Source organism: Notolepis coatsorum (genome assembly GCF_963971535.1).
Source record: "Notolepis coatsorum genome assembly, chromosome: 17".
NCBI classification, from domain to species: domain Eukaryota; kingdom Metazoa; phylum Chordata; class Actinopteri; order Aulopiformes; family Paralepididae; genus Notolepis; species Notolepis coatsorum.
Window position 1 is genome coordinate 106498587 of NC_140181.1, and position 24734 is coordinate 106523320.

Here is a 24734-nt window from a genome sequence, read left to right on the forward strand (position 1 = left end):
AACCTCTATCTGACCTCCTCTACCCCCCACCCTACTATTCTATATAACCTCTATCTGACCTCCTCTACCCCCCCCACCCTACTATTCTATATATAACCTCTATCTGACCTCCTCTACCCCCCCCACCCTACTATTCTATATATAACCTCTATCTGACCTCCTCTACCCCCCCACCTACCCCCACCCTACTATTATATATATAACCTCTATCTGACCTCCTCTACCCCCCCACCCTACTATTATATATATAACCTCTATCTGACCTCCTCTACCCCCCCCACCCTACTATTCTATATATAACCTCTATCTGACCTCCTCTACCCCCCCACCCTACTATTCTCTATATAACCTCTATCTGACCTCCTCTACCCCCCCACCCCTACTATTCTATATAACCTCTATCTGACCTCCTCTACCCCCCCACCCTACTATTATATATATAACCTCTATCTGACCTCCTCTACCCCCCCACCCTACTATTCTATATATAACCTCTATCTGACCTCCTCTACCCCCCCACCCTACTATTCTATATATAACCTCTATCTGACCTCCTCTACCCCCCCACCCTACTATTCTATATAACCTCTATCTGACCTCCTCTACCCCCCCACCCTACTATTCTATATAACCTCTATCTGACCTCCTCTACCCCCCCACCCTACTATTCTATATATAACCTCTATCTGACCTCCTCTACCCCCCCACCCTACTATTCTATATATAACCTCTATCTGACCTCCTCTACCCCCCCACCCTACTATTCTATATAACCTCTATCTGACCTCCTCTACCCCCCCACCCTACTATTCTATATATAACCTCTATCTGACCTCCTCTACCCCCCCCACCCTACTATTCTATATATAACCTCTATCTGACCTCCTCTACCCCCCCACCCTACTATTCTATATAACCTCTATCTGACCTCCTCTACCCCCCCCACCCTACTATTCTATATAACCTCTATCTGACCTCCTCTACCCCCCCACCCTACTATTATATATAACCTCTATCTGACCTCCTCTACCCCCCCACCCTACTATTCTATATAACCTCTATCTGACCTCCTCTACCCCCCCCACCCTACTATTCTATATAACCTCTATCTGACCTCCTCTACCCCCCCCACCCTACTATTCTATATATAACCTCTATCTGACCTCCTCTACCCCCCCACCCTACTATTCTATATAACCTCTATCTGACCTCCTCTACCCCCCCACCCTACTATTCTATTATATAACCTCTATCTGACCTCCTCTACCCCCCCACCCTACTATTCTATATACAACCTCTATCTGACCTCCTCTACCCCCCCACCCTACTATTATATATAACCTCTATCTGACCTCCTCTACCCCCCCACCCTACTATTCTCTATATAACCTCTATCTGACCTCCTCTACCCCCCCCCCACCCTACTATTCTATATAACCTCTATCTGACCTCCTCTACCCCCCCCACCCTACTATTCTATATAACCTCTATCTGACCTCCTCTACCCCCCCCCACCCTACTATTATATATAACCTCTATCTGACCTCCTCTACCCCCCCACCCTACTATTCTATATAACCTCTATCTGACCTCCTCTACCCCCCCCACCCTACTATTCTATATATAACCTCTATCTGACCTCCTCTACCCCCCCCACCCTACTATTATATATATAACCTCTATCTGACCTCCTCTCCCCCCCACCCTACTATTATATATATAACCTCTATCTGACCTCCTCTACCCCCCACCCTACTATTATATATAACCTCTATCTGACCTCCTCTACCCCCCCACCCTACTATTCTCTATATAACCTCTATCTGACCTCCTCTACCCCCCCCCCACCCTACTATTATATATAACCTCTATCTGACCTCCTCTACCCCCCCCCACCCTACTATTCTCTATATAACCTCTATCTGACCTCCTCTACCCCCCCACCCTACTATTCTATATATAACCTCTATCTGACCTCCTCTACCCCCCCCACCCTACTATTATATATAACCTCTATCTGACCTCCTCTACCCCCCCCCACCCTACTATTATATATAACCTCTATCTGACCTCCTCTACCCCCCCCACCCTACTATTCTATATAACCTCTATCTGACCTCCTCTACCCCCCCACCCTACTATTCTCTATATAACCTCTATCTGACCTCCTCTACCCCCCCACCCTACTATTATATATATAACCTCTATCTGACCTCCTCTACCCCCCCACCCTACTATTCTATATAACCTCTATCTGACCTCCTCTACCCCCCCACCCTACTATTCTATATAACCTCTATCTGACCTCCTCTACCCCCCCACCCTACTATTCTCTATATAACCTCTATCTGACCTCCTCTACCCCCCCCACCCTACTATTCTATATAACCTCTATCTGACCTCCTCTACCCCCCCACCCTACTATTCTATATAACCTCTATCTGACCTCCTCTACCCCCCCACCCTACTATTCTATATAACCTCTATCTGACCTCCTCTACCCCCCCCACCCTACTATTCTATATATAACCTCTATCTGACCTCCTCTACCCCCCCCACCCTACTATTCTCTATATAACCTCTATCTGACCTCCTCTACCCCCCCCACCCTACTATTCTATATAACCTCTATCTGACCTCCTCTACCCCCCACCCTACTATTCTATATAACCTCTATCTGACCTCCTCTACCCCCCCCACCCTACTATTATATATATAACCTCTATCTGACCTCCTCTACCCCCCCCACCCTACTATTATATATATAACCTCTATCTGACCTCCTCTACCCCCCACCCTACTATTATATATATAACCTCTATCTGACCTCCTCTACCCCCCCACCCTACTATTCTATATAACCTCTATCTGACCTCCTCTACCCCCCCCACCCTACTATTCTATATAACCTCTATCTGACCTCCTCTACCCCCCCCACCCTACTATTCTATATATAACCTCTATCTGACCTCCTCTACCCCCCCCCCCACCCTACTATTCTATATAACCTCTATCTGACCTCCTCTACCCCCCACCCTACTATTCTATATATAACCTCTATCTGACCTCCTCTACCCCCCACCCTACTATTCTCTATATAACCTCTATCTGACCTCCTCTACCCCCCCACCCTACTATTCTATATATAACCTCTATCTGACCTCCTCTACCCCCCCACCCTACTATTCTATATATAACCTCTATCTGACCTCCTCTACCCCCCCACCCTACTATTCTATATAACCTCTATCTGACCTCCTCTACCCCCCCCACCCTACTATTCTATATAACCTCTATCTGACCTCCTCTACCCCCCCACCCTACTATTCTATATATAACCTCTATCTGACCTCCTCTACCCCCCCCACCCTACTATTCTATATATAACCTCTATCTGACCTCCTCTACCCCCCACCCTACTATTATATATATAACCTCTATCTGACCTCCTCTACCCCCCACCCTACTATTATATATATACCTCTATCTGACCTCCTCTACCCCCCCCACCCTACTATTCTATATAACCTCTATCTGACCTCCTCTACCCCCCCACCCTACTATTCTCCTATATAACCTCCTCTACCCCCCCCCCCCCCAGGTGTATGTGGTGGAGCCGGTGGGGATGGACTTCCCCCCCTGTGCGGTTGAGGCCCGGGTGGGGGCGGTGCTGGACCTGCCCCTCCGGATCTTCGGCCTGCTGGGGGAGGGGGGCGAGGTGGCGGGCGGGGAGCGGGTGGTGCTCAGCGACTGCTCCCACTTTGACCTGCAGGTGGAGGAGGAGACCCAGGGGGTGTTCCAGCTGCTGGAGGGTGAGTTCACGGGTCAAGGTGCATCACTCTGTTTTGAATTTGATGGCATGAGGGTCATCCTTTTGTGTTAAATGGCTGGTTAAATTTTTTTTGATGAATAGTTCAAGTGTAAAGTTCAACACACTACTGTGTTAGTAATCATTACTATGTAATGTTACAGTTAGTAAATTGGTATGCCCATGTTATTTATTTATTTATTTTTACAATGCAGTTTGCACATCTTAGTTACTTGAAGATTCTGGACAGTATTTCTCATTAATAAACATGAATTTTTTTGCATAAAGCAAGCATTTGTCGACTCATGTTGATAAGAGTATTAAAACTTGAAAAAGATCCGTTTAACACATTGGGCGCCAGGCATTGTGCCCATCATTATACCCAGTCTGCCAGCACTGTAACCCTATGGAGATGTTTAGCTTCTTTGCAGGGCTATAACTTTTTAAATATTATAGCTATATTGACATTACTATGGCCCATTCAACATCGATTATCTATCGTTCCGGATGTGGGAACGTTATATCGTTTCATTCATACATTGTTGTGTTAATACCTTCGAGAATATAAGTATGTTTTTAAGCTTTTCTGCTGTAATTCCAAAAACGCTAGTTATAGGCCCTGACGCATATGATAGATTGTCGATTGGCGTTTCTTTCCTATACACGCTATATTAAAAAATTCAAATGTATATGATCGGTATACATTATGCTTCATCATGCGTGAAGGAAAGGGGGGGGGGGGGGGGGGCGTTTATAATTCCTTGATCGTCAGTAACAGCTTTATTTAGTATGGGTTGATATATTGATCAGACTGATTGCAAACAAGGAAATGGACAATCGGGCTGAAAATAACGTTAGTGTCCTCTTACCGTTCGCCGATGAGACTGGAGGAAAAACATCCCAATTATTTGACGTCGATCTCCTAGATCCATTTCCGGTTTGTATGGCGCAATAAACGCCGAAATCATATCGATTATTGCGTTTAGAAAGCGATCCAAATGCACTCGAGTGTTTGTCTGGACCCTCGTAACAAGATATGTCTGCCGGAGGGATTTCCTCGATGCACCGATCGCCACTTCCGGTTTGACGTGAGTGTAACTCGCCCGACCATCCACCAGGCGGCGGTATTGAGGCGTTGCAATCTCAGGCAGGGTGCCGCTGCAGTCCGGAGGGAGGCTGGATGAATTATGAATGCCATGGCGAAAAAATTAAATATTGATCCCAAAAACGATTTACGCCGTTGTTGGCGTTCAACGCATGGCGGCAAAATAACGACTTACGCCGTTTATGGCGCACAATGTGTTAAGGTAGATTTAGAACGGATAAAGACGATTCATTTGCGATTAATCACGATTAACTATGGACAATCATGCGATTAATCAGATGAAATATTTTAATAGATTGACAGCCTTAATATACGTAAATCAATATCTTCATTCTGAATAAAATCAGGATTGTTAAAGCTAATTAGCCTAATCCATGTCAAAAAGAGTAGCCTATAGTAAATGTGCACACGCACACAAGAGAGAGGGGGAGAATAGCTTATAGCTGACTTCGCACTGTCGAGTCCTGGCTCTAGGCAGAATCGATAGTGGTTTAAGTTATTTATATTTAGAACGTGATTTCATTCATTCATTGCCCCACTAGTTAGAACACATGTTGCGCATGTTATGACTTTGAACATCTGTCATTTCCACGGCAAAAAGACGGCACATAAGTAACGATACGTCGGGTCATGAATATTCAAAATCGACAAAATGTCACGACGACGTTGACTCATGGTTCTCTGCGTCTCTCTCGTTTTCACAGGCAGGCTGGCTCCGGGACCGGACCGCTGCAGTGGGGTGACGGCCAAGGCCCTGGCCCCCGGTCACACCGTCCTGGCAGTCAGCTACACACATGGCAACGTCCACCTCAGCGCCAAGATCACCATCGCCGCCCACCTGCCTCTCAGGGTGGGTTCTCATCCCTCACGCTCACACACTTAACTTTGTAACAGGGAACGCTGTTCCCTCACCCTCCTGCTCACACACTTAACTTTAACAGGGAACGCTGTCATGATACCATGTGACCCTGAGCGAATGTGCTGTGCAGTTCAGCAGGAGTGATGAGTCATGATACCATGTGACCCTGAGCGAATGTGCTGTGCAGTTCAGCAGGAGTGATGAGTCATGATACCATGTGACCCTGAGCTAATGTGCTGTGCAGTTCAGCAGGAGTGATGAGTCATGATACCATGTGACCCTGAGCGAATGTGCTGTGCAGTTCAGCAGGAGTGATGAGTCATGATACCATGTGACCCTGAGCTAATGTGCTGTGCAGTTCAGCAGGAGTGATGAGTCATGATACCATGTGACCCTGAGCGAATGTGCTGTGCAGTTCAGCAGGAGTGATGAGTCATGATACCATGTGACCCTGAGCGAATGTGCTGTGCAGTTCAGCAGGAGTGATGAGTCATGATACCATGTGACCCTGAGCTAATGTGCTGTGCAGTTCAGCAGGAGTGATGAGTCATGATACCATGTGACCCTGAGCGAATGTGCTGTGCAGTTCAGCAGGAGTGATGAGTCATGATACCATGTGACCCTGAGCGAATGTGCTGTGCAGTTCAGCAGGAGTGATGAGTCATGATACCATGTGACCCTGAGCGAATGTGCTGTGCAGTTCAGCAGGAGTGATGAGTCATGATACCATGTGACCCTGAGCGAATGTGCTGTGCACTTCAGCAGGAGTGATGAGTCATGATACCATGTGACCCTGAGCGAATGTGCTGTGCACTTCAGCAGGAGTGATGAGTCATGATACCATGTGACCCTGAGCGAATGTGCTGTGCAGTTCAGCAGGAGTGATGAGTCATGATACCATGTGACCCTGAGCGAATGTGCTGTGCAGTTCAGCAGGAGTGATGAGTCATGATACCATGTGACCCTGAGCTAATGTGCTGTGCAGTTCAGCAGGAGTGATGAGTCATGATACCATGTGACCCTGAGCGAATGTGCTGTGCAGTTCAGCAGGAGTGATGAGTCATGATACCATGTGACCCTGAGCGAATGTGCTGTGCAGTTCAGCAGGAGTGATGAGTCATGATACCATGTGACCCTGAGCGAATGTGCTGTGCAGTTCAGCAGGAGTGATGAGTCATGATACCATGTGACCCTGAGCGAATGTGCTGTGCAGTTTTTAAGCAGGAGTGATGAGTCATGATACCATGTGACCCTGAGCGAATGTGCTGTGCAGTTTTTAAGCAGGAGTGATGAGTCATGATACCATGTGACCCTGAGCTAATGTGCTGTGCAGTTCAGCAGGAGTGATGAGTCATGATACCATGTGACCCTGAGCGAATGTGCTGTGCAGTTCAGCAGGAGTGATGAGTCATGATACCATGTGACCCTGAGCGAATGTGCTGTGCAGTTCAGCAGGAGTGATGAGTCATGATACCATGTGACCCTGAGCTAATGTGCTGTGCAGTTCAGCAGGAGTGATGAGTCGCTGCTCCATTATCACCTCATACCAGGGTTCGCACAAGGTCCTTGAAGTGCATAAAAAAATAAAAAATAAAACCAAAGCCTGGAATTCCTTGAAAACAGCAAAAAAAATTACAAGGTGCTTAAAGTCATTGAAATTCAAATCAACCATTCACATTGAAAGTTTTGTTCATCCATGATAAAAAAAATATTCTGAATCAAGAAATTAAAATGTTCCATCTAAAGTGTAACTAATTGTCGGACATTGGTTTTAAGCCATAAATATTGGATCAGGGCCCTCATTTATCAATGGTGCGTACTAGGGCTGAACGATTAATCGAAATCGCAATTTGAAATGATGCAATAAAAAATCGCCAGGCCTGCAATAATTTTTTTTTATTTTTTTTTTATTATTTAACCAGGAAGACCTGGCCAAGATGACAGCAATAACATTTGCAATACATCACAGCAATAAAATGTGCGATACATCACACAAGAACATAATAAATGTGCATGTATACAATACATCACATATAAACACAAAAACACAAAGCAGAATAGTCTACATCAGGGGTGGGCAATTATTTTTCCCAGGGGGGCCGAATGAGCAACTGAAAATATGTTGGGGGGCCGGGCCAAAATTCCAAACTCAATTATGCATAATATACATTTTATTTCTATATAAAAAGCAGTAAATGGCATTGTTTTGGCCCCTGGTAAGAGTGTCTGTTATTATTTGGCAATTAAAAGGTGAGGTTAGCTTTCAAAAATATCATTTATTCAAATAGAATTTATTTCCAAAATGATAAACAAAATGTGAAACATTAATAACAAAGGGCATTTTGAGTTTCATATACTATTGAAACAAAGATTTTCTTGGCTTTCTAAAGACATCACATCATCTTATAGCAAAAATAAACAAGACATGTCACTGAACTGTGTAAAGAAAAGTGTCCCAGTTTTGTAGCCTTTTTTACTTTACATGCCTATATTAACACTTTGATCGCCATGGTTAAATTCATAATTTACCATCCCTAGCCAGCTCTATTTGTCTATGGAGAAGTTCCCCTTCTTTGCAGGGCTATAACTTTTTAAATTCTATTGCTAAATTGACATTATTATGGCCCATTCAATGCCCTATATCCATTGTTCAGGGTGTAGCAACGTTATACTTTTTCATTCACATATTCATACTAAAATATGGTCTAAAGTATAAGTATGTTTTTATCGTTTTCTGCAGCTTTCTCCAGAACTTGATTTATAGCCCCAAATGCATTATATTGATGATAAAATACAGTTTGGTAGCGATCGGTGCCAGATAAAAAATTTCAACTGGAGGTAGTTCTAGAAGTTACTACGTATCATCTGATGTTGACCGGATGGGCGGGGGGTCGTTTATAATTCCGTGGGCAACGTTATATCATTCACCTAGTGTGGGTCATATGATCATCAGAGCAGTTTATATGGAACACGTTAGAAAATAACGCTGGATCTTACCGTAGCTTCCTCGCGCCGTTGGACGATCAGCTTGGAGTAGACAGTTTTCGATTATGGGATGTTGATCTAGATGAACCATTTCCAGGTTGTATAATACTATATACGTCCAAATAACGTTGTTTATTGAGTTAGGGCGAGCGATTGATTATCCAGTGTGTCGAGATGGAGTCCGGCTAACGATCGCGAGTGCCCGGACGAAATATGGATGAGCACTTCCTGTCGCTCTTGAACCGTTAGAGAGTTGAGTGGAGATCAGCAGTATATCTCAGGTCCCCGGAGGAGAAATATGATTTCGATCACAGATTTTTGAAATATTGATATCAAAGACGTGTTACGGCGTCTTCGGCAGAATGAGCATGGCGGGCAATGACGAGTTACGGCGTTTCCGGCGATTAAAGTGTTAAATGCAGATCAGGGTTATCCACCGAAGCCATAATGACTGACCAGAACCACAGGCTCACGAGTGCACAATAGGCATTGTAGAGCGCAGAGTTGGCGTGCTGAAATTGATTTAATTTCAGTCATTACAGTGCTTAATGTCGGGTCAGCTTGTCATTTATTTCTGTCAATGTGCTGGTTCTGTAGCAGGACTGGGTCGGTCAACATCCTTGGCTCCCGGCGCACCGAAGATAGTCTGCAGTCTGCACGCTCCCTCCTCCTCTGTGAACTTCATTGGATTTATTTATTCTCTAAAAATATCATACGATTAAATATTGTTTAAAATAAAACGCTAAATACTATTATTCTGTGTCATGTTTCCAAATAAGATTGTTCACAACGGGAAATGCTGTATACGTTGAATTAGTTGAGTTCGCTCGGGTTAGACCATTATTTCACATCCCATGGGGGTGTTTCATGACCATAATGGATAATCGTGCACAAGCATAGACGTTAAGAACAAATGGTATTTGGGGGCGGAGCTGAGCGATCATGGAGTAGACGTGTTTTCACATGAGCTCCCTTCTACCGTGCTGAATATACGTTTCTCCCCATTAGTCTTTATTTTATTTTTATTTGTTTTTATTTGTTTGCTAGGTCGTCGTGTTTAGTATACATTCGTCAACTTTTTTCGACTTTCTACGATGGCGGGGGTGGAAACCAGAGCCATGAAAGAATTAGGCACGACACCGACGCCGCCGAGCATGGCCGTACCGTCTCCCGCTGTCGGGGAGTTAAGCGAAGCTGTGCTCTTGGTCATGACCAAGCTACACGCAGACTCTGAGACACGCATCGCTGAAGCACAGAAGAAAGTACACGCAGACTCTGAGGCACGCATCGCTGAAGCACAGAAGAAATTGTTGGCGGATTTCTGTATCAGCCTCCGTCGTGAGATATCAGAAGAAATACGGCTGGCGGTAGTCCCGCTGACAGACAAGATGGAGACGATTCACGCTGCCTCATCGGCTAATGCTAACGAACTAGCCATGCTAACGACGGAGGTATCATCACAATGTGAGAAGATGGCGGGTCTTGAATCCGCCCTGCTGGCTAGGCAGGCTGAAGTCAACAAACTACAGTCGGCGATGGAGGAGATGCAGTCCCGGGATAGACGCCACAACGTCAGGATTGTTGGAGTACCGGAGACCAGCGGTGAAGGCCGTCTCTCTGAGACCATGCCCGAACTGCTTCAGAAGATACTAGGGACGGACGTCCTCCCCTCGCCTCCTATCTGTGAGTCGGCCTATAGAGCGGGCAGGTTTTCTCCCGGCGTGAACAAAGAACCGAGGCCCATCATAGTCAAGCTGAACAGACTCCAACAGAGAGAAATCATCATGCGGTCGGCTCGTACCAGAAGGGGTACTCTGAGGTTTGGCGATCACAAAGTGGCCATTTTCGAGGACTTTACACCGGAGGTTCAAGCTCAGAGAGCCGAGTACAAGGTGGTCCTGACTAAGCTATGGAGACTAGGCCTGAGGCCCACGTTATTCGCTCCCGCGAAACTATCTGTGTTGGAGAAGGTCGGTGGTCAGCGTTTGTTTTGGTCGTTGGCTAAAGCGAAGGAATATCTCGCGAAGACACCCGAGTCTGTTGCTTGATATCTATGGAGGGTGAGTGACTTGGCGGTTTGGGCCTATATACATTGATTAGGTCGACTATTCACAAACACTTGCTGTCATGCCCAGACATGCTAACTGTCCTCTGCCCATCCAACTAGCGGGGCTTCCCAATGACTTCTGTTACTTGCTAAAGCTGACCTCATGGTCGTACTTGTGTATCGCCTCTTTGGAAGCTAACGAGCTAGCTGAACAATGTACATAGTAGGCTAACGTGCTATCCGGATTCGTCACTAGCTTACGCGCTAGCCTCGGGCTAGCCAGCGGGCTTCGACTATGGTCTGCGCTGAGACATTCGTTAATGGTTACGTATTTTGGTTGCTGTTGCTGTTCAAAGGGACATTGGTTTGCACAGTTCAAGAGTGACCGAGTCCCTAACTAACTTCTGGTATGCTTTTTATTTTTATATCCAGGTTGTTTTGAGCTTTGGTGATCCAAGTAGATGCCAAGGTCGGTTGAATATGCATAAACAATATTTGATAACAGGTTGGGTCGGGTATGGCTTGCACTTAATGGCTATATGGTTATATGGCTTGCACTCTAGCCATTACCCCCTCTTCCTTTTTTTTTTTTTTTCTTTCCTATTGTCGCTGTTTTTATGTCATCTATATGCGCGATTTAAATGTGATCCGGTTCTACCTTGGACTAACTACTGACTCGCCTTAATTTTGTTTTGAATTTTCCGTGAGGCACTTATGCTATAACGTTGATACATTAATATGCAGACTCCAGGGTAGATGGTTACAGGTTGATGCTGAGTAATTATATAATAATTAGTGTCGCTGTTTTAAGGGCAATTGAATGAGCAATTAACCTGTGGCCCGAACCTGCCTTGGACTATCGGCTGGGATGCTTTAATTTAATTTTGTATTGAATTTTCCTATATGTTTTAATGGCATTTGAATGAGCAATTTAAATGTGATCCGGTTCTACCTTGGACTAACTACTGACTCGCCTTAATTTTGTTTTGAATTTTCCGTGAGGCACTTATGCTATAACGTTGATACATTAATATGCAGACTCCAGGGTAGATGGTTACAGGTTGATGCTGAGTAATTATATATTAATGGCTAATTTTTCCATTATAGCTGTCATGTTAGGGCCAAGGCTCACGTTGGCTCTCGACCGAATATACATAAAATATGTGATAACAGGCTGGCTTAGGTTTAGCTTTGCTTGCACTTTAGCCATAACCCTCTTTTTCCTTTTTCTATTATTGTCGCTGTTTTAATGGCATTTGAATGAGCAATTTAACTGTGATTCGATCCTACCTTAGACTAACTGCTGATATGCTTTGATTTTGTTTTGAATTTTCCTTTTTCCATTTATACTATAATGTTGCAACATTAATATGCAGACTACGAGGTAGTTGGTCACAGGGTTGATGCTGAGTAATTATATAATAATGGCTAATTTTTCCATTATAGCCGTCATGTTAGGGCCAAGGTTCATGTTGGCTCTCGAACGAATATACATAAATATGTGATAACAGGCTGGGTCAAGTTTAACTTTGCTTGCACTTTAGCCATAACCCTCTTTTTCCTTTTCCTATTATTGTCGATTCTTACATAGGTTATGTCATGTCAGCCGTTGTGCCTGATCAGAGGGACTGCTTCAGGGGTGCACTTTAACCATAACCCCTTTTTTCCCTTTCTTATTTTTGTCATTGTTTAATTGACATTGTTCACACAATTTTGCACAATTAACCTGTGACCCGATCCTGCCTTAGACTATCGGCTGGGATGCTTTAATTTAATTCTGTTTTGAATTTTCCTGTACCCATTTGGGCCATAACATTGCGACGTTGAAGCGCAGATTCGGAAATAGATGGTTGCAGGTTGATGTGAGTTATTATTTAATAATGGCTATTTTTACCATTATGGTTGTCTTATGTTAGGGCCAGTGCTCAGGTGGTTTTCGACCGATATCTTTATTGAATTTAATTTTTATTATTATTTGTGTTTATTGGACTAGTGGGGGTTTACTCAGGGGTTTAACTAGAGGGGGGTGGGAGTGGGAAGCGTCTTATTGATCCATGTCTCTAGTGGGAAGTGATAGGAAGATGACCATCCTCAGTGGGTGGGGCATAGGGTGGGGATTGGAGAGTGGGTATAGAGGAACTTATAGTAGGACGGGTGGGTTAGGGTTTAGAGTAGAAGGGGGGGGGGCTGTAGCTGGGGTGGTATTTTTATGTGTTCTATGTACTGTTGTCTTATATATGTGTAAGTGTTCCTCCTCTGAACTCCTGGGATTGACCGTCCGGGCCCGCCGGGATCGGCACCTCTGTACTCAGCCTGGCTGCACGGGTATGTTCTCTACGCACTTATACAAGCTCGACCATGGCTAAATTGAATATTTTAATTTGGAACGCAGGAGGGCTTAACGCCCCACACAAGCGTGCCAGTGTCCTTTGGCTATTGAAGAGGAGAAATATTGACCTTGCTCTCCTTAGTGAGACGCATTTAATGGTAGGTGACGTGTCAAGACTGGCAAATCGGCAATATCACGTTATCTCCGCATCCTCAGCCGATGATAAGACGAAAGGAGTAGTCATAGTTACAAGACGTAACCTTGATATCAAAATCTTGGATGTATGGTCGGACACGGAGGGAAGGATTACTATAGCAAAAGTTGAATTCTTGCATAGGAAGATGGCTATAATAGCATTGTATGCTCCTAACACATTTGATTCAGCGTTCTATAATACAATCACGAAGAATATGTTGGAACTTAATGGATACGCTCTCATTGTGGGTGGCGATTTTAATGCGTGCTGGGATGCGGAGATGGATAGGTCTGGGCCCTCTGAAACGAGCGACCAGAAACGGGCCTCTAAGGCCCTCAGGATGTGGGCCAAAGACACGGGGCTCTCAGACCTCTGGCGCTTATGCAACCCCACCCTCAGAGATTACTCTCACCTGTCAGCCAGACACAAAAGCTTCTCTCGAATTGACTATGCATTCGCGTCCCCTAATATGTTTGATAGTTTCGATGTCTCATTGGTTCCCTTGGCTCTCTCAGACCACAAGGGGATTTTCCTTACGGCAACCTTTGGCAGGCTCTCCGCAAGAGCTCCCAGATGGCGTTTTAATTCGACCTTGCTAAAGAACGATGACTTCTGTTCTGAGTTCAGGAGTAAACTAGCTGAATTTTTGCAGATCAACGTTGGCACGGTAGAAGACCCTAGGGTCCTGTGGAACGCATTGAAAGGATTCATCAGGGGTCATGTCACACTATTTGCCTCCAATTTGCGAAAATCCCGGTCAAAAAAGCTAGAAGGACTGGAATCATTATATGCGGACCTATACGCATCCTTGCAAACTGACTATAATGAACGACTAAACACACAACGTAAGATAGTCAAAAAAGAAATAAACTCCATACTTAAACAACAGTCTGAGTTCTTAATACATAGGACAAGACAAAATTACTATTTTCACGGCTCCAGGCCTAGCCATCTATTGGCAATGAAAATACGCTCAAATGATCATTTCTCAGATATCCCCTCGATTAGGACGAGCCAGGGTGCAGTCACTACTGATTCGAAAAAGATCAATGACACTTTTAAAGAGTTTTACTCACAGTTATATAGCTCAGAGGGTAATCTGGATGACTCTAGATTTGAATCGTTCATTGGCGGGCTTGAGATACCCCACATTTCTGAGGAAGAGGCCAAGGAACTGGGGAGACCGATTACTCTCGTAGAATTGAGGGAGACTATTGTTGAAATGCAGAGGGGTAAGGCGCCAGGCTGGGATGGTATTCCACCCGAAGTGTATTTAGCTTTCTGGGACCAACTGGGTCCATTGATGCTCGATATGATCAATTACGCTATCGAACAAGGGGAGTTCTCAAGAGATGTCAATATGGCGTTGATTTCTTTACTTCTCAAAAAGGACAAAGATCCCAATGATTGTGGTAGCTATAGACCCTTGAGTCTTCTCGGGGCCGATTTAAAGGTGTTTGCCAAGGTGCTGGCCCGTCGCCTGCAGAGATTTATGTCTGTATTGGTACACTGCGATCAAACTGGTTTTATCCCGGGGCGTCTGGCTGCAGATAATCTTAGGAGGCTGTTGCATGTAATCGATAACAGTAAAGACAATACAACTCCATCCACAGTTCTGTCTTTGGATGCCATGAAGGCGTTTGACAGACTTGAGTGGTCATACCTGTGGAAGGTACTGGAGGTCATGGGTCTTGGAAAGAGTTTTATTCATATGATTAAAGTCCTGTATGCCTCGCCGTCTGCGATGATACTGACAGGCAAAAACTGTTCCACACTCTTTCCAGTCTCCAGATCTTCTAGACAGGGTTGCCCTCTGAGCCCGGGACTGTTCGCGCTTTCCCTCGAACCTTTGGCTCAATTTATTAGGCAATCGGAGGACATCGTCCCCATAATGGTCAACAATACTCCACACAAAATTGCTCTCTATGCGGATGACCTGCTGATTTTCATGGACGACCCCTCCCGGTCGGCCACAAAATTATTGAGGATAATCGACGACTTTGGTAAATTGTCAGGTTTTAAGATTAACTGGAACAAATCAGCCTGCCTACCTCTTAATGAACTGGCCAAGGCGGTACGACTACCAGCTGATATCCCCATAGTAGAACATTTTAAATACCTGGGCATAGAGATATTCCCCACGCTGAACCAAACTACTAAGTACAACTTCACGGGTACTTATGATAAAATACGCCAGGATCTAGACAGGTGGTCGTCCCTTCCTAACTCCTTACAAGCCCGGGCTTCCATAATCAAAATGAACATCCTGCCTAGGATAAATTTTATTAGCTCAATGCTCCCCCTGCCCCCTCCAATAGACCACTGGCGCAAGGTACAATCGATGGTATCTAAGTTTGTCTGGAATAACAAACGCCCGAGAATCAAAAGGGCTACTACTCAACGTAGGAAACAAGATGGGGGCCTCGCAATCCCTGATTTTAAACTTTATTTCTGGTCCTTTTCACTGAGACCTCTGATGTGCTGGCTAGACCCTGTAGAGGCTGTATCGTGGCGCTCCTTAGAAGCGGCGGCGGTGTCTCCGCTAAGATTGCAGGATGTAGTGTACTCCACTGTCTCTATTGCGAAATGCCGGCTGAGGTATGGACCGATCATAACTCACGTGATCCAAACGTGGCGTAATGTACAGAGGTCGTGTGGGGTTAAATGCCCTTGGCACCTGGACTCTCCAATTTTTAATAACCAGCAATTACTTGTTGGACACAAGCCGGTTAATATTCCTCAATGGCAAAGGAGGGGAGTGCATACTCTGGAGGATATTTATGATAAGAACGGCCTCCGTGCGTTTCAGGACTTAAGAGAATTTTATGATCTTCCCGGCGAGTCCTTCTTTCTTTACCTTCAACTAAGGTCAGCACTGAGGGCGCATGGCGTACCGTGGGCTCAAGCTTTGCAACCACACCCCTTCCTCAGGCTCATAGTGGACAGAACGACATCCAGAGGGTTTGTCTCAGACTTTTATACGCTCTTAATTCAATCCACGTATAAAAATTTATCATTGGATACAATCTGGCGTGTGGATATCCCGGAGTTGGACCCCGAGTTTGACTGGGATGATGTTTGGGCAAATGTGGCATTATCTTCCCGCAACCCCAATCACCAGCAAATTAATTTTAATTACATTCATAGGACCTATCTTACACCTAGGAAGCTATTTGCTATGGGACTGATAACCGACTCTCGGTGCACTTTGTGCTCTCAAAAGGCCACTGGCACTTATATGCATATGTATTGGGATTGCCCACCAGTGGCCCGTTTCTGGAGGTCAATAACGGACAAACTTTCAGATCTGTGTGGCTTAACTATCCCATTCACAGCTGTTACGCTACTCCTGAACGATATAACGACACTACCCGCGTCCGTACAACTGAAAAGGGTTGTCCTAGCGGGTGTCACAGCAGCGAAGAAGCTTATAGCAATGAGATGGAAGGAGCCTGAGAAGCTGACAATGATCAACTGGTCCCTAACTCTATTGGATGTGATTTATCTTGAGATATCCACGGCTCGGGTGATTGGGGTGGGGCAGGCTGGCATTGACCTGTGGTTCGCAGCAGCTGAGAAGGTAAAGACCGCCGTGTGCGGCTGAGCGGGGTTGGGGCGCTTGATCGGGGGGGTCCGGCGGTCTCTGGGGAGGGGGAGGAGGAAATGTCTTGTCTGTCTTGGTTTTTGTCTTGTCCTTCTTAACTTTGGCTGGGGGGATTTTAGGGGGGGTTGGTATTTAGCTATTCTGCGCTATATGTCAATTCACATGCCATCTCCCCAAGGGACTAATATTGGCAGACTGATTGACCTGTCAACCAACTTGGAAGAGGAATTTCTTTCTTCTTACACTTTACCGTCTGCGAGTTTGGCAGTCTTGAACATGTGTAAGGGACCTAGGCTATCTACAGTAAATCTGCGACAACACTCTCATAAACAATCTTTTAAGTCACTCCACTTTGTAAAGGTGGGGAAAGGTTGCCATGTCTTGAAGACCCCTTTTTGTTATTGAAGTAGCCACCTATATTTGATAGGTTGGACGCTGTTTCTTTTTCTTTTTGTCTTATAATTTATTATTCTGTATTATTATTGTTTGTTATTCTCCTGTGAAGTTATGTTTTTTGTTACTGTGGTTATTGTGTTGTCCTGTTTCATGTAATTAATAATAAAAAAAAATTTGATCAAAAAAAAAAGAACAAATGGTATTTATCAACACGGAGTGTGCGTAGGACCTGTGCACGCACCATTGATAAATCCTGATTTTTCTGTGCATAGAGACATTCTAAATTCTGTGCTTAACACTTTGAGTGCCACGGACGAGAATTCTCGTTATTTCATGCCGACCGTTCGTGCCACGGACGGGAAATCTCGTTTTTTATCGTGTTTTTTTTTAAATTATCGATTTCTATTCATATTTCATCAATCTAGCCTCCCGTTACCACTGGAACTCTCTCTGAGCTGCATTGGGAAAATACCGCCCCCTATCGTCTCTCCATGTGGTACTGCACCCGATTGGATTAGACTGAATGAAAAGCATGGGGGAAAGAAAATCCTGCTTCCTCATTTTACTTCTCAGACAAGTCACCCGAGACGATCGGATTCATTCTGGACCATCAGAACAGCGTGGAATCGGTGTTTCGACCACCCAGCGTTGGATCAATAAACACGATCAATATTTGGAATGGCGATCAGGAATTGGAATAATCTTTTTGGAGAACATCTGATCTGAGGTAAGGAATGTATTTTACCAGTCTTAGGATAATCGGATCTTTTTTCACAGAGATATCAACGTGGGCCCTGTGTGTGTGTGTGTGCGATCAGGAAATAAGAGATTCGATTTTTCAGCCCGCTTCTATAGCATGCATAAGTACACATATACTATGGATAATCTAGCGTTTATTTGAAAACGATTCATAAATAGGCCGAAAAATGACAACGTGTTTTGTGTATTACAGTAAAGGGCGTTTATCACAGAATCTTCTGAAATCTTCTGGAAGTCTCAAGAAACAAACGTTTTTCAAAATGTTATAAAACGGAAATGAACCGATAAAAAAAAAAAATCCGTTTCGACAATGTTGACTGCAAACAAGTCATTGATAAGCGACGGCCAGAATAGACACATAGCCATAATTTAAGATGTAGTTTATGCGTTTGCAAATATGAGAGCGCTATCATTGAAGTGGGTGGTGGCACGCAACGAGGTTTTGAGACGGGGAGGCGTGGCATCCAAAGTGTTAAGAACGAAAATGGAACACTTTCTAAGCATTGTTGATAAATGAGGGCCCAGATTTTTTTCCTATTTATTAAAAAAAGAAAAAAACATTTAAAAGAAAAATAGTGCTTGGAAAAGTACTTGAAAGTCCTTTAATTTAATTTATTAATGTCTGTTGGAACCCTGGTTTTACGACTCTGTATCGTCTGTAGAACTGGTGCATCCTCCCTCCCTCTTTTGTGGAATTCTGTACGCGGGGCTTCTGTTTCCCAAGGCGTTCAGAATTGATGTCCACTCTCTCTCTCTCTCTTGTTTGCTCAGCGAACGCACCGGCTTGAGACTCCGGGATATAATCATCCTGATTTTTTACGATTTTGTTTCTCACCTGCGGTCTGTGTCTGCCATCGTTCTGTTAGGCTAATCGCTGCTCTGAGGGGAGTTTTTCTGTTAATCGTCAGAGGGTTGGGACACACACATGTGTGCGCACGCATACATACACACACACACACACACACACACACACACACACACACACACACACACACACGTACATACACACATACATATATACATACATAATATATACATACAAATATATATGCATACATACATATATATATACATACATATATATATTTTTTAATTATATCTTGCAGCATATTTTAAGTTTTTCTTTTTTTTTTTTAAACTTTGGCCATTCCGCTGGCTCTTTTTGCGTTTATCGCATTTTTCTCTGGTCAAGAATGACCGACAGAAACAGGTTTTGAATGGGGGTACAGATGGGGGGAAGACACTCTGAGAAAGATACGGCTACAGTCCGCATCTGCTAACCCCAGATCCGTGACGAGCACGGTTGTCCCCGGCGCCGAAATAGCGCTCGAGGTACGCGGTGAGCTACTGGAGCTCCCAAGTTTTTCTTTCTTATATTAAAGTATATTTAGTTTTTAAGAATTGTAAAGGATAGGCATGTGCTTCAGCCTATTCCTTTTTTCGGTCATTGAGTTTGGATTTTGTGTGTGAGCTTACTTTGAATATGTACATTTGTGATACATTTTTTATATTTTTTTTTGTTTGAAAGTCCACACAAGTGTGTTTTTGATTGATCTGTAAACAAAGACCAATAATAAACTATTCATCATCACACACAACACCACAGAGGCACACAGAGTCCCTCCCGGCAGGCAGGCAGAAGTGCTATGATCAGCTCGTGTCAGATGTCCTCCTCTCTGGACTTCGCTGCGTGTCTGTCTGGAGCGTTTCATTATATGCCTCATGCACTCCATACCCTGATTAGTTTCCTCGTCCTCCTCCTCGCCCGCCGGGCTCTCCTCCTCCTCCTCCTACGTAGTGCACAGTAATGGAATTGACGTCAACTGCTCTGCTAAGCATTTATGCAAAGTGGGGGCATTATGGTGAGGGACGACTTAATCTCCCACCATGCATCATGTTGTCATCTCTGTCCTCGTCGCGAGGCAGCGGTGGTGGGTCCGCCCGCTCGTCTCTCAGTGAGGCTACCTGCCGGGGCGTGATGATGGATCCACCTCGAACCCCCGCCCCTCTTTTGTTGATCCTCCAATCGGTTTGTGGGTTGGTTTGTTGTCACCCACCCGTGGTGAGTGATTGGAGGATCAATTAAAGAGGGCAGGGTTTGAGATGGGTCCATTAATACGATGTTGTTTCTTGCTTTTCTTCTTTTTCACGTTTTCTCAAACACTTGTTCTGCACTGGAAGCTATAGTGTGACCCAATGTTTATGGTTAAAAAGATGTTCCCGGGGCGCCAGGGTCGCGCACCACGTAACGCACTGCAGTGCAACACGGCCGTCCCGGGTTCGACTCCCGGACCCGGCGACCTTTGCTGAATGTCTCCTCCCCATATCTTCTCCCATTCTTCCTCTCTGTCTATCCAATAAAGCAATAAAATGCCAAAAAGATATCATCTTTACAAATAAATAAAAATTAAAAAGATGTTCCCCAGCTATTTTATTTCTGAAAGTCTTACGGATTTTTTTTTTAAATAATAATAAAGATTTCTCATTTTGACATATTCGTGTGTGTCTGTGTTGTTGTCCTGCCAGGCGGTGGACCCTGCGTCCGCGGCCCTGGTGACCCTGGGCTCCTCTAAGGACATGCTGTTGGAGGGCGGCCCGAAGCCCTGGGTCCTAGAGCCCTCCAAGTTCTACAGGAGCCTGCAGGCGGAGGACCAGGGCCGTGTCCAGCTGGATCTGATCGGCCCCCCGTCCTCTCACAGCTCCAGCCAGCACTGGGTCAGAGCCACCTGCAGGGCCCTGGGGGAGCAGGTGAGGTCCACCTGTTTGTTGGTACAGCACAGCCCACTGATTGATTGATTGATTGATTGATTGATTGATTGAAAAAACTTTTTAATGTGGTATTAGTGATTCAGATAGATTCAAATGGATTTTTGCACTTGCTGAATATTTAGAGAAAGCTTGGGATAAACGCACGAGAATAACATTATGTGATGTATTTTGGCCTCTGATGGTGTGCAGCACGGTGTCGCTTATAAACCATGGGAAGTGATTATGTTCAATTGTGGTTTTTGGTGTCTTATAATCCCGTAAGTAAGGGATGGGTCGAAAATAAAATTTCATTAATTCATACAGTTCTCATAACACCCACATTATGCTCGCTTGACGATGCACAAATTGTCTTAACCCTTTCACTGACACACGACGGCAGGTTAACCCTTTCACTACCACACGATCCATCTGCGCACATCGTAGGCTCTCTCCAGGCGTGTGTCATGACTGTTTCACCGAGGGGTTTTGGCTGGTTTTCTTCTTCTTCCTCAGGTGCTGGAGGTGACTGTAGTTTTCTTCTTCTTCTTCTCCAGGCGCTGGAGGTGACTGTAGGTAACCAGCCCAGCCTGACCAACCCGTATCCAGCTGCAGAGCCGGCGGTGGTGCGGCTGGTGTGTGCTCCTCCCTCTCGCTTCACCCTGGTACCCGTTTACAGCAGCCCCCAGCTGGACCTCACCTGCCCCCTGCTGCAGCAGAACAAACAAGTGGTACGGTGTCTTATCATCGCCCTCCCCTTCTCCGAGATCAGTAGAAACATGAGACTCTGAAAAAACAGCTAAAAAACGCTACTGTTCACACAGGCGTTTTGGTTTTTATCTTGGTCTTACTTTGTATTATATTTCCAGTTGGTGTGTTTAATTGGTTGAATGTATTAATGATATTGTTTGATCCTCTTAATTTATTTCGATTGGAAAGCACTTTGTGATTCTGTATCTAGCAACGGTGCTATAATATATAAATAAAATGTACTTACTTACTTATCACAGACTCATACATGTGTACGTGACCACATGCACACAAACTGATGGAGACTAGGCCAGTACATTATTCACATTCTATGTGATGACATGCAGTATAGACATAGACCAGATGTAATCTACATAAACATACATTTTTGTTTAATTTCCATATTTGTTTCTACCGATGATCTATTTGACTGATGTTAATTTTTTTTTTTTTTTTAAAGGCTGACTTTGCTTTATCCAATCAATGTTGTTCTCCAGGTGCCGATCTCAAATTACCGGAATCCCATTTTGGACCTGGCTGCTTTCGACCAGCAAGGCAGGAAGTTTGACAACTTCAGCTCCCTGAGTCTCCTGTGGGAGTCGACCAAAGTGTCCCTGGCCAGCATCGAACCCACCATGCCCATGGAACTGGAGGCGGTGGAGGACAGCCACAAGCAGAAGAAACTACATGGTAATCAGTAACACCTTTTACTGTTGCTTTTATTATGTTTTAATCAACCTAATCTGGAATCAGATACTTTTCAATGATATATATATATATTAGGGTGTTCCTTAAAATTGAAAGTTGGACAGTCTAAGCTCCAACCCCCAGAATCCGTTATAGTAGTCAAGAAAACTCTCCTTCCCATTAAGAAACACATAATTTATACATTTTGCATGATAGAATTTCCTTCAGATTCATGTTGGCACCCATGTCTGGCCCAAGGGGTTACATTTTTTTAAATCAGCCAGAAACGACTTTAGTTTATGGCACTGAACGACTTAGGCCCAGAAACGACTTAACTTGTTTTTGGCACTGAAAGTGTTAATAAATAAACAAAAACTAACATTTCCAATAGGCCTAACTAAATAACAGATTACATGCATAAAACGCTGAAAACAACCTAACGAAGCAACAATAGTATTTTTAATGAGGCTATTATTATTTTGCAACAAGCAACAAGTCTCAGACTATGCATGGTCCCGATTGCGTGTTGCTTATTAACAGCCGAGGAGTGCAAGAATGTGACAATGTGACCATGTGACCACGGCAGCGCGAGAGAGCGGCAGTGCGGAAATAGGCTGTCTATTGCCATTCTCTAAGACAAACGCTAACCTTAACCAGCTCCTTAACAGCGCCTAAACTTAACCCTTCTAACCTTAACCAACTCCGAAACAATGCCTAACCTTAACCTTAACCATGCCTAACCTTAACCTTAACCATAGAAAGAATATTGCCATTCTCTAAGACAAACTCTAACCTTAACCAGCTCCTTAACAGCGCCTAAACTTAACCCTTCTAACCTTAACCAACTCCGAAACAATGCCTAACCTTAACCTTAACCTTAACCATGCCTAACCTTAACCGGCGAAAGAATACACGCTAAAAAAAAGAAGAAGAAAAATTGATGGGATTCGAACTTGTCACCAACGGACCGCAGCGCTGCCAGGTGAGCTAAGCTTCGAATGAAAATCATCGCGGATTACGGCTACATAATGCCGCAAGCTCTGCCGCAAGCTCTGCCGCTCTGCTCTGCGGCTGCCGCGCCTGCCGCGGGGCGTGTCGCGGCCAATCAGGGAAAACGCGGAAGCACTCGGCAGCACTCCTCCGCTGTTAATAAGCAATAAGCGTCCCGATTCCAGCCTGGGGAATCTCCCCCCAGTCAGTTGGATTTGTATCCAGGAATGGGGAATGGCTTCTTTTGAACTGTTACGTGAGGTGGTCTGCCATATGCCGACCGGCAAACTTCTAGTTAGCAACACAGCGGTGGTGACTCGCCAGTCCTCATGATGTAGTATCAAGTGGCGGTAACATAGCTTTCGGTCGCAGTCTGTCGTCAATGCAACCTTGCGAGCACCTGTAACGTTAGCTAGCTCAAGCAGGTGTATAATTTGCCGCCAACCATATCGATCATGCCGTTTTCGATAAATGCGCAGACTGGCTTGGGTTATTTTTTCAAAATCAACGCTTCTCTTAGCCTGCTTAATTTTGCAAGTTGCCGTCGCTTGTGTTTTTTTCCCTCGCTTATTTTCCAGACACAGAGGTAGTTGCCTCCTCATCATAGTTATATTGCGCCCTCTATCTGTCCATTGTAACATGCTTTGTAGCCGTCGGTAGAATGGTGTATTTTCTTTTTTTGATCCACTTTTTAATCCTTATTTTTCTATTTTTCTCCCATCCCAATTTCGTGTTGCCAATTCTCCCCTTCAATTCTCCCCTCCCCCGTCTTGAACGTTGCTAGACTATGCCTCCCACTGGTCGGCTGTAGTGAGGATAGAAGCCTTGCATCACGTGTCCCCTCCGGTACACGAGGAGGCAGCCTGTCGCATCTTTTCACCAGTCAGCGCGGTCTCTCAGTGGCGAGGAGTAACGCGTGGGAGGCTCACACTGCCCCCGATACTTCCTGACTCTGCTGTACAGGCGTCACCAAACCGACCTGTAGGAGTCGCTGTCCACAACGTCCAATCCCCACCCATTGACTTTCCACCCGCTACCTCTGCCAATTGAGATAGTATGACAACTGGCCCAAGCCGCAGGCAATGCTGACTCCGGGAGTCGAGACCGCAGCCTCTTGCATTGGTGACGAGCGCAATCTCCACTACGCCACCCAGTCAGAATGGTGTATTTTCAATGTAATAAGAGACAGATAACATTGTAACATATCATTGTTTGATCGAGTAAATGTCATGTGTTCAAGTAAATCCTTAACGATCAATCAATCGATCTTCGATTAATTGTTAACATCCCTAATATATATATATACTGTAGATACACATACATACAGTATATAATATAAAATAAGTTAACAGATCTCTACAGACTATCCTGTGTGATGATGATATATAGAGTAATGCTCTTCTCTTCCTTTCCTTTAACACTTCCGGCGCCAACAGCAGAGGGCGCTGATGGCCCTTCAGTGCCAGTGCTTTAT

General features: G+C 44.8%; 1 protein-coding gene across 1 annotated transcript in view; it reads left to right on the forward strand.

The window, feature by feature from the left end:
- nup210 (nucleoporin 210) overlaps positions 1–24734 on the forward strand; it is a gene marked incomplete at its 5' end in the record, with an annotated part of 214458 nt that overhangs the window by 101541 nt on the left and 88183 nt on the right. The window contains 5 exons of the mRNA XM_084333618.1: positions 3602–3812; positions 5618–5763; positions 20615–20836; positions 21391–21564; positions 22081–22273. Coding sequence (XP_084189744.1) covers positions 3602–3812; positions 5618–5763; positions 20615–20836; positions 21391–21564; positions 22081–22273 — 946 coding nt within the window. The remainder of the gene's footprint in view (positions 1–3601; positions 3813–5617; positions 5764–20614; positions 20837–21390; positions 21565–22080; positions 22274–24734) is intronic.